Source organism: Nothobranchius furzeri, chromosome 10 (assembly GCF_043380555.1).
Source record: "Nothobranchius furzeri strain GRZ-AD chromosome 10, NfurGRZ-RIMD1, whole genome shotgun sequence".
NCBI classification, from domain to species: Eukaryota; Metazoa; Chordata; class Actinopteri; order Cyprinodontiformes; family Nothobranchiidae; genus Nothobranchius; species Nothobranchius furzeri.
In genome coordinates, this window is record NC_091750.1 from 44,424,179 (window position 1) to 44,439,477 (window position 15,299).

The following is a 15,299-nucleotide window of genomic DNA, read 5'->3' on the forward strand; positions in this document are numbered from 1 at the left end:
CCAAGCAGCTTCATGTTCTAGCAACTGTAGCTAGCCACAGGGAGGAAATGCAACCCCTGGTGGATCAAACATCAAAAGAGCCAAAGAACCCTGGATCTACTGCGGAACAGTAGGGTCATCGTTGTTGGACCTGCACTGGAGCATTTGGGACCTTGAATCTTTTCAGGGTCCAGGTGTTTCTGAAGACCTTCTGGATCCAAATGAACTGCTCACTCAAAAAACTCCCAGGTGATGGGTTCTCCAACAGGACAATGACCCAAACACACATCTACACACAGTGGATCAGAACCAAACACTGGCCTGTTCTGAAACGGTGCTCCTTAAACCCGGAGGATCCATGGAAAGATCTGAACGTTACGGCTTAGAGAACCTCTCAGAGACCTTCTCAGGACCACTGGCTGGTGGTGACGACTGCTAAACTTACATTTTAAATGAAGACACTGTCTGCTGTCATCTGCGTCGTTAGCATTTATTTAACCACTTTAAACATTCAGATGATCAAAACCAAAATGTGACTTTGTCAAAAATAAGGGATGCTATTAAACTTTTGTCAGGTTCTTTTAGAGATCACCATGTTCTTTATGGGGAGGGAGGCTATCAAAAACATGTACGCGCACACACACACACACACACACACACACACACACACACACACACACACACACACACACACACACACACACACACACACACACACACACACACACACACACACACACACACACACACACACACACACACACACACACACACACACACACACACACACACACACACACACACACACACACACACACACACACACACACACACACACACACACACACACACACACACACACACACACACACACACACACACACACACACACACACACACACGAGTGTAAAAGAAACCAATTTTATTACTGAAACTAATGAAGGTTCATCAACGTTAAAAGAAAAAAACTAATGTGCGTCTTGAGGATGTCAAGGAGACGAGAGCATCATGTCCACCATGGAAGGCAGAAGCACATGGGTCGCACCGGGGCTAAAGGTCAAAGGTCCAGAGCACAGAGACACAGCCATTAGCTCCTGGAGCAGCAGACGACACCCCTACGCTGGACACTGGTTTAGGACATCACATCCATCTTGGCACAGGTGCAGTCTGCTTGTTCGGTGTCCCAGAGTCCGCTAGGGACAGGCGAGGTGGACACCACAGAGAAACGGAGCATTTTCCAGCCTCGGCTTCCAGTCATTCAACAAGCGGTGGGAACAAAATGGGGAGGTGGTGGAACATTTTACACTGTCAATAAATAGTGTCCCCACACACACACACACACACACACACTTCCATCGTTATAATTCATCAGGCGGACCCTTCTTTGTTGATTCTGTAAACGAGAACAAAAGAAGAAACACATGAACAAGTTTTGAGCCACATGAGGACGCCAACAGGAGTTACGTAAGATAGATGCCTCTGAAGGACATCTAAGGTCTTCAGCGGTTTGTTATGTTGGACTGTGGACAAACTATTTTATTGGATGACGTTAACTGGACCCTTATAGACCGTTTTTGTTAGATGTCTCTGGTCTCATCGGTACGAGGCTTCAGACGGGGAGCTGGACCTTATTTCTCATTGGGGAGTGGTTTGACTAAAGCATTTACTGTGGCTACGGCGGTTTCATTACGTGACAAAAACACTGATTTGACCCTGAAGAATGTCTTTTACCTCCTTTAGTTCCTAAAACAACCAAGTCAGAGTCAACCAGACGGCGGGAGAGCAGCACAACTTAGCTGATGGGAGTTTTCTCACGCAGCCCTAATCATCATACATGTGTAGGAATATACCTCTATTGTCCAACTGCACACAAATGCACCACGTGGGACCTGGTACTGACCTGTGGTTCCGGTAGCCTCCGTGGCCTGTGATTGGCTATCAGAGTCAGGGTGTAAAGTGCTCTCTGTGGTGGGGGCGGAGTCATGCGACTCCTGGCTCTCTGGTTTCGGGAACACAAACGTGGACCATGAAGTATGAAACACATCAGAACCGGGTCGGGGTCAGGTGTTCTGCTGGTGACTCACCACTCTGTGGGTCGGGACTCTCCTCTGAGACTGGTGGAACCGTTTCTTCAGCTACGGGAATGGTCTTGTTCTCTTTACCAGCGCTAGTGCTGTTCTTGGGTTTGGATTTAATCTTGGGTTTTGCAAATTTGGCTTTGTTTAGCAGGTAGTTGACCTCTCGATCCAACAAAGCCAGCTTGGCCTCGATGTCCTTGGACAGCAGAACCGGACGCTCGCTGGGAGACCGCTTCTCCTGCTCCAACACCGTCTCGTTCTTCCACACCTGTCACAAAAACAAACCTCAGCATGATGAACGAGGCGGAACCACTTACGTTTAGCGGTTTCACCGCTGCAGAAGCTGAACTGGGACGGAAGCGGTCCGCAGAACAAAACCCAAAGCAAAGAGCAATAATGAGAGTTGGAGGTTTAATCTGGACAAGAGCAGCAAACAGGAAAAAGAGCACAAAACACCTACAGAAGTTTCATTGATGACCTTCTCCAGCATGTTCAGCTCAACTTCTGTAAAGATCTGGTCCTCCTCTGGAATCAGCCTGGCACTCCTGTGGGAGGACGTAGAACTCAATCAGAACCCCCGGCCCAAACACTGCTGCTGCTCCCCTACCACGCACACACACCAGTTTAAAGTAAAATGTAAAAACCTAATTTTAAATAAGTATAAGAATGAAGCAAACAGGGTTAACCAGGACGGTAATGCGGCTGGTTATGCTGTTGTGCTTCTTTTTCAGTGTTTTTTTGGTTTGTCTGGTTTTTCTTTTTTTCTCCATAACTGGTTAATCTGCAAATTTACACACTCTCCATTTTCCATATGTTGTTTTGTTTGTAATATGTATATGTATATATATATATATATATATATATATTTTTTTTTTTTTTCATATGTTGTTTAATTTAAGATTGAAAGAAGATTAAATGAATAAGAGGTAAAACTAGGGGGTAGGGACAAATAAGTAAATACTTCTGCCTACTCCTTTTCAAACAAATAATGGAATTGTATTTTGTAACGATACACGTGTGAAATGTTTTAAATAAAAATGAACTGAACGGAACACACCTCAGGAAGAACGCAGACGTGTTGAGCAGGGTGTTGAGGGCAGCAAGGCGCTCCGGCCACTTCCGCCGCTCCTCCACCCTAAAGAACATGTCCTTGCACAGGTTCCTGAGCTGAGACAGCTTGTCCTTCAGCTGCTTGGTGGTGGCAGCGTAGCCGTCCTCGTCCATCCACTCAGACGCTTCCCTCAGCTTCACCGAGATGTGCTCTCTCCCCTCCTCAGTCACCACCTGCTGGTATTCCTCCTGGTGCAACTTATCCTGCAGACACAGGAAGCGATCGTCAGGGTCCTCGTTTCTAAAGGCCGCTTACGCTCTAAACAGGAGCTGAGAGTCCGGTAAGTAAAGCTCGATGAAAACTTTGTGATTCTTAAGAAAAATGGGAAAGTGTCACAACTTGATGCAACCAGTGATCGTGGCGTAAGCACAGTATGGAGATGGGGAAACGCAGCACAGCCGGTGTCATGCTGAATTAAAGCTACATGTGAAGGCAACTGTAAATGTGTCCGAACAAAGAATAAAAATAAGAAACCTGAATGATGTAGCTTTTAAAGCATCCTCATACCCTTTAAAATACTTACTGCTGCATCATCTGTCGGACCGTCAGATGATGACACTTAGATCGTTGTCGCTGGTTTCATCTTCACCCAATCACCCGTCGCATTTAGTAAAGTGAAGCCAAACTTTAGTAGCCTGGCAAGCCAGACTAAATAAATGTATTATTTAGTCTGGCCATGCTCCATTGACGGCTCTCGGTTGTGGGGCGGGTTCTACCGTTATCTTTCAAATGATCTCCGCATTCCACTGGACAATGAATGTGACATACTCTTGTTTCACTCTGTTGCATCATCCCACCCACCAGGCATATAGAGTGCCCTGATTGGCCCACAAAGCGGATAAAGCTCTGTGATTTGTTCACTAAGCAGATAGAGCACAATGATTGGCCCACCATTATGGACCAATCACAGCTCTTTATGTGTTTGAAACCCCTCTAGAGAGCTGTGATTGGCCAGCCAGAATGCTGTTGGGGCTGCAGAGCTTCCAGTGGAGCATGCCTAGACCAAACTTTGCAAAGCAAGAATTTGGTCTAGTTCACTAGGCTAAAACTTTAGAGCACGTTCATGTTCTTCTAGTCGGAAATTCGGAGTTCCGAGGAGAAAGCGAACGCACCATTAGCGAACGGAAGCTAACATATCAAGCTAACGTTATCTTAAACATTTTATTTGCCTACTGGAGCAGATTAAGATGAGGATGTCCCATTTAGTTCGTTGTCGCTGGTTTCATCATCACCCAGTTACCCATCACATTTAGTGAAGTGGACCCAAGCTTTAGCGTGCGTTCTTTCTACCGTGCTGCTCTGTTTACAACTGGCTCGCAGCGACCGACGTAACGCTCTTGCGCATGCGCAGCTGTCTAGACAAGTTCTCGTTATGAAGGACGGGTACCGAAACGAGGCACCGTTTCAAATGACGTGAATCGGTGCTCAGTCGGTACTATGGAATTCGGTCGGTACCTTAAAAAGTATCGAAAAGTATCGATGGTTATGGCCGTCTTCCTCTTTGCCCAATCTGACCTCTTGGTTTTTATGTTTATGGTTTTTCTATCTGCCGTGACGGCTCCTTGGCTCTGCCTAAGCTGAGCTGTGATCCACTCTCAAATCTCCGTTTCTTACCTGCGTCTCAAATATAAAAGCTTCCAGGCTGTTGAGCATCTTCTCTCGCTCGTGCTTGGCCAGGTCTCGGTCCGTCAGATCCTGCAGCCTGAAGGGTTGAAAAAGCTGCTTCAGCAGATCAACTCGAGAGCACAACAAGTAAAGAGAAGAAATCTAAAAAGCACCACATTACTTCTTTTTGGAGGCGATGAGGTCATCTGCGGTGGGGTCAGGGAGGTCATTCACAACCAGCTCCACCGTCACATCTTCAGAGATCTTCATCTTTTTCTGGGTTTTTATTTTCTTCTCCGTCTCCGTGTTTCCAGCCTTCTCCTCCTCTTTCTCCTCCTTCACCAGCAGAAATACATTAATCTGAGTAAGAAAAAGCTCTTGAAGACAAACACAGGTCTGGTTACACCTGGGAGACCTTACCGGAGCCTCAGCTTTGGTTCCTGCCTCCTCACTTTTCTCCTCGATTTTCTCTTCAGTTGGATTTTTCTCCAAATCCTCTGTCTCCTTGGTAACCGTGTCCTTCTCAATGCCATTCTTGGCCTCTTTTCCAGAATCTAGAGGAACTTCTTCCTCCTCCTCCTAGACAAATAAATAAATAAACCAGAAGGATGCTTAAGATCTCAGGTGCATCTAAAAGCTTTCTCTTTGTCCACATTGTTGCACCTCAGCCTTTGTTCTAAACGGATTCTGAAAACCCTGCACACACACTATCCCATAGTAACAGGAACCTGCTCATTAGCACCACAGCTTTACTGCAACACTCCAAGCTCAGGTGCATCCTGTTTCCACAGATCATCTTCAGATGTTTTTACAACTTGACTAGAGTCCACTTGATACATGAGGACTCCAATCATGAGAAGGTCCCGTAGACCAGTGTTTCCCAGCCCTGGTCCTCAGGACACATGTTTTCCATGTTGCCCTTTCAGACACCAGTACTCCCAGCTGCCACACACTTGAATTAAACGAACGAGAGATTAACAGGCATCCGCAGCACTTGATGTGCTCCTGAGGAGGCAATGTCAATCAGGTGTGTTGAAGCACAGACATGGAAAACGTGCAGGTCAGTGTGCCCCGAGGACCAGGGTTGGGACACGGACGGACACACACACGCATGCTTCCACACACATATGCATACGTACACACACACACACACGAGGAGCTGCAGGTACAGCCGCACTCAGGAAACATTTGATGGTTCAACCCCCCCCCCCCCCCCCCCCCCAATCCAGCACGTTAATGCTGAGGGGCAAACAGGGAGGCATTGCTATGACCCGACTGTGGATTTGAACGCGCGGTCTCCAAGTCTCAGGGCAGACACTCATACTCGGGGTCAGCTGCCACTAAGCTCCCGTATCCTGCCTGGAGGTAACATTTTGCACCAGAGGAGCTCTCAGACCACGAGAAACTGAATGATCAGGACCGGTTCTGTTGGAGCAAAGAGGAAACGCATCTAAGGTGAAACGCGTCCCGTCTGGAGGACACTGGAACTACTTAAGACCAGTCCATGGTGCAACGCACGGTGGTGTCTGCACCATGCTGTAGAGACTGAGGCTAGTCGGGGTCAACGGACTGTGGAGTGGAGCTTCTGCCAACTGGAGGACAACCCACAGCCCAAACCCAGATCTGAACCTGATTCACCATCTCTGAAGAGATCTCTAGGCTGATCGAGCAGGGGGCCTTTCCCTCATTCATAACACTTTTGTAAACAATTCAAACCTTTTTACACTTTATTATTATGGGATACGTTTTAGAAAGTGCTGAGAAGATGTTCTAGAAGGTGGACAAGCGCTGCAGGAGGAGCGGCTACCTGAACAGGGTCGGTCACATTGGGAGCAGGCTCAGACGGTCCTCCTCCAAACAAGGTGGAAATTGTGTTTCCCAGTTCTGGAACACACGGAAGTGTAGGATCAGTTAGACATTTGAAATGATTGATTCGTCCCGGAGGTTCCATAGAGGTCATAGGTTACATGTATGCTAGACTCGGTTGACGACCATAAATAGAACAGTAGTGCTACAGCTAAACGTGAGTCAGTAACTGAGCAGGCTTCATCTGCTGCTGACGGACGGAGGCGCGTGCAACGATGCTGAAGTGAAAAACCTACTAGTTAAGGTGGACTCCTCTTCCTTCTCCTCCATGGTCGTCTCAAAGACAGACTCCACCTGTAGATGAAAGAGCACTTTGTTTTTGTTACTCGGCCTGTGTGGTGTGTGTGTGTGTGCGTGCGTGTGTGTGTGTAACTCACGCGGTCGAGGAGCAGCACTCCACTTTCATCCATGTTGAAATGCGCTTTGATCCCTTTGGACTCGGCGTCCGTGTGCTTCTGAAAGCTGTCGCCCACCCCGGACAGCCGGACGGTGGTCAGGTTCAGGGAGCCAAAAACTCTGCAATCAAACAACGAGCAAACGCAGAGAAGATTCAATACCCCAGACGAAGCTTCTGTTCAAGGAGGAGCTGTGAGAGGAAGGTGCAAACGTTGACCTGAGGTCAGCCTCGCTCAGGAAGCTGAGGTCTCCGTAGTTGATGTTGAATTCAAAGTCGTCGTTGTAGCGATTGAATGTGATGACTTTCCTCTGAGGGTACGGAGCCATCCTCTGGAACAGGATGCGTTTGTTGTGTTTGAAGGTCTTGATGCCCTCCTCCTCCTCCTCCATCTCCCTGGAGAACTCCACCTGACCCGACAAGACAGAGTTTACCTTCTGTAGCACTTGCTGCTTTAATCAAATGTGACACCATTTATGTAACAGCACAGCTGACTACATCATCGACAAAGGCCACTGCTGAACAGGAAGGCCACAACTTCAGGTGAGCGCACCCACCTGGATGGGGAAGATGGCTGCATCTCGGACCAGGAAAGGTTTGACCTTGAAGGCCTTGCTGAGGGCAGCAGCCTGGTACACGGCACCCATAGCTGCTGCCTCATCAGCATTGATGTTCTTCCCAAGTTCCTCTCTGCAGGTGAAAAGAGCGTGTGTGAGTGTGTGCTTCAACATATCTCCATGCTGACATAGACTACAAATCAACTTTTTAAAAAAAATCACTTTAATAAGGTAACTGAAGACAGGGGGACCTAAAAGGCGGAGCTCTAAAGAGAGGAAGTGCAGGTAGAGTGAGACTGGTGTTGGGTCAAAAAGCGTTCCTCCTCCTCTGGTGTGAGCCTGTTGCTGTGACTGTCTCCTCGCTGCTACTTTAGTTTAGTTTTTATGTTATTAATAAGCTGCTGGCAGCAAAACGGTTCAAGGTCCTCATAAAACTCTGCTTTACAAGAAGCAAGCAGTCACAGCCTTGGTGGAGGAAGAGAGTAGCATCATTAACTCATTCACTGCCAGCCGTTTGTCGAGATGAATCGTAAGCTTGGAACTTTGGCTGAGATTCAGGCTCTGGCGCAGAAGGTTGATTCGATCAAAGACAGAGTTGACGGGACGGCACGGTTGGGAATAGATTACTTTACGCCATTATTGGATTTAGACGGGTTGGAGACCAACAGAACTTTAAGACAGAGAGGAATTTATCTCTGTCTGGCCCCAAAACAAGTTCTTATCTGAATCTGGTGCCCTTGAGCCTGTGAGGAATGTGGAATGCTGCCGTTGCCATGGCAACTGTCTCCCTATCCCAGCCTGGGCGGGACTGCGACCGGTGAAGGCCGTTGAATCGTTTCCAGGAGTCACTGTGCCCTCTAACCCAAATACCTCCCTCCCCTGTCCAAACGGAGGTGACGAGTGCTGCTTATCGCAGCTGCGTGCACTGATGTGAGGAGAGTCCCCAACCCTACCCCCCCACCTAGTGGACACTTATGTTGTGTGATGTCTGAAGTCTGTTGCATTTCTGTCTGAGGTGTTTTTTGCATAGCAAAGCTGCCCTCCCTGTGGAGGGTGACTCTGAAGTGCCTTTTTTCCTCCACCTGACCCAATCCTCATTTAAACCCCTCTGATCTCTATTAAGGTAGCGCGACTCGGGTTGCAAATGACCACAGTCACCAAATCTTGTCATGTGTCTATGCCTATGTATGTATGTCTGATCTCAGAATTGTGTGTACTGAAACTCTAATTTCCCTCTGGGATTAATAAAGTATCTTTGAACTGAATTGTGGTTTCCTCTCACCTCCCCACAGCTTTGAGCAGCACTTCCTGGACCTTCGGGACCCGAGTAGAGCCACCAACTAAAATAATCTGCTCAATCTCCTCCTGTTGGTAGAAACAAAACGATCACAGTAACACCACAGACAGGGCTAGTGTGTGTGTGTGTGTGTGTGTGTGCGTGCGTTGTTTGAGGAGTACTGACCAGCTTCATCTCAGCCACTGTTAGGGCGTCCTGCACCGGGCCGGGGACCCTCTCAAACAGGTCCGCACACAGATTCTCAAACTCAGCTCTGGTCACCTTTGCTTTGAAGTCGATGTCATCCATTAAGCCCTCAACCTGGAGGGAGGAGAATGCCATCAGAAACGGGCTCCTCGTTAAGGTTAAAGCAAGAAAAGGAGGAGGCTGGACTTAAAAATCGGCATCCTGCTTTTAAAGGCAAATTTATTTATTTATTTATAAAGATTTTGAATTGATCCAACATTTAGTTACGCGAGAAGACACTTTCCAAACATTTCCTAGCTCGCTCCGTCTGTACTGTAGGACTCTAGTAAGCGACGCGTGGACTTTCACAGCGACCCACTCCTTCACATCCACCACTCACTACATCACAGACACCTGGCTGATTTCTAACCAACAGAATATAGGCGATCCTGGAAATGACTCTTTGTTAATAAAGAGTACTGAATGTGAATTGATTTGAATCGAGAACCGATTCTGAATCGAATCTTCACCTTAAGAATCAGAGTCAAATTGAATCGTGAGTTGCTGTAAGAGTCACAGCCCTGATGACAACCGAGTTTGTTGTTGTTGCGTTGCCATGTTTGCTGCTATTTGGCGCTCTCAGACTCAAACCGATCCAGGAAGTTTGGACCATCAGCTTCAGACTCGCCGACTTGATTCAGAACCAGAGAAGAATAAAAGTGATGAAAAGTGGATAAAAACCGAACCCTATATGCTGCTGTGGTTGGTCCAGGTCACTCTGCCCCAAACACACGAGGCTGTAGTCCCAATGTCTACGATGCTCTAAAAGCACGAGTGACGATTCAGAAACGTCGACTCACTCAGATTCAGACCTGATCCAAGTTGTGAAAAAATCCAGATCACTTCCAAACGACCACAAAACAAATTAAATACTTAAAGGGACTTTACAGTTTTGAATTTTTATGCTCGTGATCGCCCCCTCAGGCCAAAAGCGTAACAGCAGCTTCAATAGTAGGCTCGTGCACGAGGCGCGCATGCTGTACGTGCACACTCCTTAACAAAAATAACAGCTGAGACAGTCCCGTGTGTGTGTGTGTGTGTGTGTGTATGTGTGGCCCGGAGGACAGAGGACAGGAGAACGCGCAGCTAATTAATTAAATAATTTGGTTCTGTACCTTTCTCTTCAGCACAGCCGACAAAGGTTTATGATGGGTCAGTCCTCCTGCATGCTCAGATCATTCCCTTCCCTTGCTTGAAAAATTGTTCCAAAATGAAAGTTGAACCCACATCTTTTTTATCTGCGATTTCAATGCCGTTCGGCGAGTCTCAAATAAAAATTTGGGCAACTTAATGTAAAAAAATAATATACCATTAATGTAAAAAAGAAACTAAATGAACTATGTTCACATCCAGAATCGAACCCAGGTCCTCTGCACGAAAGTCCGACGTCTTACTAGGCGAGCTAAAGCACCAGTGGCGTTTCCTGTATCTGTAACATTTATATCCTTGACGACAGCTGAAACAACGTTCAAAGAACGGTTCGGAGGGCTATGCCTGAGCGTGAACGCGCATGAAGCAGCCTGCTCGACCCGAGCAGCTCTCTTTTTCTGTGATTTTACAGAAAAACAGGCAATCACAGTAAAATGCCAGGGATCATTCTACAGGACCAGGGCATTGCAGGAGAATGTATGAAGAAGAAATTTATTATTTCTACATGTTTTGAATGTCAAACTTCCATAACGCCCCTTTAAATATTATTTACTAGTTGTGCTGGACCTGCAGCTCAATAAGGTCTCACCTGTGCTGTGAACTCCATGTTTGCACTCAGCACCGTCTTCAGCCGCTGCGCCTCTTTGAGCAGCTTGGCCATCGCCCGGTGGTTCTCCTTCACATCTTTTGGACTCTTCTTCTGCTGATTGAAAATTTGGGCCAGGTGGTCTCGCACTCTCAGGTCCATTTCAAAGCCCCCAAGCCCAAGATCAAACCTAAAAGCAGCCTCCGTTAGCACATCACAACCCCTCTGAGCCCCACCCCGCGTGTGACTGAGCCGTTTCCCTCACCCGACTCCTCGGATCTGGAGCTGAGGCTGGGAGCCAGACTCCTTGGTTTTGACCGTCTGGTAGGTGACGATGGTGGCTGTGGTGCTGCTGGAGCCCATGTCGTAAAACATCACACTCTGAAATAGAACAGGCTCACGCTGTAATGATCAACATTCAACCAAAAACACATCATCCATCTGAACGAAGGTCAACAGCTCTGGGAGTGGGTGGGGAGGAGCAGTTACAGCTGTGGGATGATCCTCCGCCACGCTGGGGTCGGCCTATCACAACAAACTAGTTACAACAGAAAAAAACAGCTCTGTGCCACAGATTAAAGCTAGATTTGGTTTTGAAGATGAACGATAAGCTGCAGGATCCATTTCCTTTTAACCTTGGACTCTTCTACTGCTTCACACCTGCTTAACAGCAGGCGAGCGTACGGTAGTACAAGTCTGAACAGAACACAGGTGTTCTGGTCACCTTGGCTGTGCCGTCAATATCCTTCCTTCTGAAAACGCCGTAGTTCAAGGCGACGGCCGTGTTGTCGTTGATGAGCTGGAGGACCTTTAGCCCGGCCATCTGTGCAGCGTGCAGGACTGCCCTGCGCTGAGCCTGGTTGAAAAAGGCTGGGACGGTGATTACTGCATCTTTGATTGGCTGTTCTGTAAATGAGCAGGATTAATCCAGAACAGAAGAACAAAGATCAGTTCAAATCTGTTTTTAGACAGAAACGTTTTCATCTGTGAGAAAACCGACCTGCAAAGTCCTGAGCCAGTCCACGTGAATAATTGAGCACCATCCCTAGGAGCTCTTCGGGTGTGTACTGTACATCTCTATCAGAGGACACAGAAAAGGCACAGAGACATAATAATGATGTCATTTTGTCCCCCAGGTTACTGCTCTGTATTTACAGTGCATCTCTGTTGTGTGTGATAAAATATTTAAAACAGAAGGAATAGAGAGTGACCCACTCTGAGCTTTTGAAGTAAACCGTGCCTCTCACTGGGTCCTCGTGCAGCTGGTGCTCGGGGAAACGTTTCTGGTACAGCGCCACCTGGGGGCTGTCGTGCCTTTTACCCAGAAGACTTTGGAGGTGTCTGTACACCATTTTGGGATTCTTCACAGACTGAAATGATAAACACAATCAGCTCATTAGCAACAGACAGAAATAATGATTTTTGCAGGTTTGAACCATCCACGGACAGCAGGACATTTCAGAAACGGGCTGTACCACTCCTAATGCGCTGTCTCCAAAGAGTCGCTCGTTCTCCTTCAGACAAACCGCTGTGGCCGTTTTCCTTCTCGACTCCCTGAAAGAATCAATCATAAATACTTTTCTTTCACGTGACATTTGCTTTAGAACATTAGAAATCAGCACCCAGAAAAGACAATAGCAGAATTTTGTAAAGGAGGTGAATTCTCAATCCTGCTTAATATGAATGAAGGATCGGCTGATATTTCAGGTGCAACATGAAAAGCTCACCTGTTGAGAACGATCTCCATCGGCACACCTGGCTTTACTATGGCCATCTTCATCCACTCACTGCCGAGGTCCACAGACATGACAGCAACAGTCACTGTGAACAGTAAGGTGTTTCATGAGGCTGGAAAAGGTCACAGGTGTCACCATCTTTGCTTCTCACCAGACTTCTAAAGGACCATCACCTGTGTAAGAAGGCAGCAAAGCCAGAACCAGGCAGGCAAGAGCAGCCCGTATCAGGTTCCTTCCAACCATGATGAGCTGTGAAGGTGAACATATCAATCATTTATCACTCAGTGGTTCAAATCGCCAACCAGAAAACAGCACAGTTATATTTTTGCCAGTCTTAAAACTTCTAAACAGTCTCATGGATTTTGCATACAAAGATGATAAAGATCTCCTGAACCTCTCAGATCAGTCTTTGTTCCATCTGAAGTAGCTCTTGCTGTTCTCCAGCTCACTTTTTAAGTGAAACTAGGATAATAATCTCTCTTTGACACTAATATTTATGGTAATTATAATTAAACTTACAGAACAATTGAATCACATCACTTTCTCGTTTATCACAAGGCAGCATCATCAGCAGACACAGCGTTAGCTACGCTATGCTAACAACTGCTAATAATGCCAACATCACAACAATGTTATAAATGTACATTACAAAAAGTCCTGAACAGAACACAGCTAGAAAATATCAAGTAAACATCTTTAGCATCAGCTTCTTTCTTCCTAAAATGAACCTGATCATAGGGATGTGATCAGGCTCAGATGTGTCACACCAAACCGGCCTGGGTGGAAACAGCCCTGAACATGATAACATTTTATCTGTTATTATGGGCAGATAACATGTGGCAAAGCTAATGTCACATTGGATCATACATCATTTGACATAATATCACCAACCATGACACTGCATGCTTAAAGTCTGAGAAGTCTAATTTTAAATTACAACATGACCTCCTGCAGGATCAGCGAGCAACTGGCAGGTAAAGTTCACCTGTTCTCTCTCAGGTGTAGTCAGGTACCAAAGCAGCAGGCTTTACTTCACTGTTGGCTTAAGTTAAACATCAACAACGAACCAATCTGATCGAGACCAGCAGAGAAACACATGCCGGCTTTAGCTAACCAGATTTCCAATTCAGGCAAAATCAGCATCCTGCACCCGAATGAATCAGCGAGGGAGCGATTTGAGGCACAACATAAATAAAAACAACTCTTATAGTTTACTGTATTTGTGTTTACAAAGAAGTTCTATCAAGCTTCTAGAAACTACCAGCATGTACTCACTGAAGCGGTTTCTTAAATCATCTGAGGGTTAAACTCAACTAGTTTTAGCATAATGCTAAAACTAGTTGAGTTAATTATTTCAAAAACAAACTGGCACTTCATTAAGAATAAGCTAATATAATTAAGCTAAAATAAAAAAGCACAATTAGAGGCTGCCAGTCATTAGCTTGCATCTATTTCAATCCCAGAACACATTACATTGATTCCTTCAGCTGGACCCGTGCAGTTCCCACCGGACTGGACGTTTTACGGGAGTTTACCGAACAGCTTACGGTCTTGATGTTCCGGTTCCTGGTGGTTCTGGTCCTTTTTCAGCGGCTAGACGGCAGCGGACAGGCCCGGAACGCGGCGTCACCTCATTGGATCAACTAAGCATGCTACAAAGAGCTGCTGTCAAGTGTTTTAAAACAAAGCATGCTGGTTCCGGGTTTGATTACAAAATAAGAGCATTCTATAGCATCCAAAAATATTAGAAAGCAGATGTTTTTAACAGAGCATCACAGGAAAGAGAGAACCTCTTCGAAATATTTCATAATGACAAAACATACAACTTGACTTTAAATTAATTGGTTTATTCGGAAAGTAGATTTCTTACCTGCCCTTGTTGTGAAAGAACCACAATGTGGCTTCCGTTTAGCGGCTAGTCCGCCTTCAGGATCCACCTACTTTATCCACGCACTGCCGCATAATTGGTCCACGTGAGTTGAGCACTCGCATTTACTCTTGGTTGAATCCAATTGGTCCACGTCCAAATACTGGGCATGAAACACGTTACGTCATTTCCAGGTGAAGCCCAATCTGTCCAAAAACCATTACAGGGATCCAGCTATTAATATTTAATATATAGCATGCTGACAAATATTAATTGTTACAGTGAAGGTTCTCTTTATAGCGGACCACAGACGGACACAACAGGTGTTTCTCTGATCTGGCTTTTTAAGATTACAATGTTTGTTGCTGAAAACTTCACCGTCAGAAAAATAACATTGCTGAAAACCAATGAGATAATAAAAGGAGCAGAACTAAATCATGACCATGTCTGTGTGTATCTATAATCATGGGCATGCACGACTGTACAATTATTAGGTTTGATTTCTAAACTGCTCATTTCCAGGTGGAAGGTTATACATCACTGTGCAGCTTCAATTACTTTTGAGTACATGGTAGATATTGTGTCTCTTACTGCAGGTTCAAAAATAAACATACATCCTACAATCTGGGTTAAAGGCCCTTAGCATGTTGCACATCTACCTAGCACGTTTATGGACACAAACAAGCATTTGCCATCTTTCTAGCTTAACATTAGATCACATTTCATGACAGACAAACCCAACTGTGCTCCAGTTTTAACCATCTCTAAATTATAAGTATTTACAGGTGAGTTCGAAAAATTTGGAAGAAAATTTTCACTTTTTATTTATGAAAATTACATGATTTTGTA

The 15,299-nt window shown here is 46.0% G+C and overlaps 1 protein-coding gene across 3 annotated transcripts; it reads right to left on the reverse strand.

The window, feature by feature from the left end:
* Positions 1-1,139: 1,139 nt before the first annotated feature.
* On the reverse strand, positions 1,140-14,241 carry hyou1 (hypoxia up-regulated 1). Of its 3 annotated transcripts, none has more exons than XM_015960682.3 (24): positions 14,131-14,241; positions 12,757-12,832; positions 12,575-12,668; positions 12,323-12,401; positions 12,063-12,217; positions 11,848-11,924; positions 11,572-11,753; positions 11,113-11,228; positions 10,851-11,037; positions 9,053-9,187; positions 8,873-8,955; positions 7,591-7,723; positions 7,253-7,443; positions 7,017-7,155; positions 6,876-6,933; positions 6,581-6,657; positions 5,194-5,352; positions 4,955-5,109; positions 4,783-4,870; positions 3,115-3,371; positions 2,518-2,602; positions 2,064-2,325; positions 1,880-1,978; positions 1,140-1,372 (listed from the first exon to the last, which is right to left on the reverse strand). In XM_015960682.3, the coding sequence occupies exons 2-24, from the start codon at positions 12,824-12,826 to the stop codon at positions 1,338-1,340; spliced, it is 2,916 nt and encodes a 971-aa protein (XP_015816168.1). In that variant the 5' UTR covers positions 12,827-12,832; positions 14,131-14,241; the 3' UTR covers positions 1,140-1,337. The 3 variants fall into 3 exon arrangements, with proteins under 3 accessions (XP_015816168.1, XP_015816169.1, XP_015816167.1); XM_015960683.3 differs by having other exon boundaries at positions 14,119-14,210; XM_015960681.3 differs by having other exon boundaries at positions 14,057-14,208.
* Positions 14,242-15,299: the final 1,058 nt, after the last annotated feature.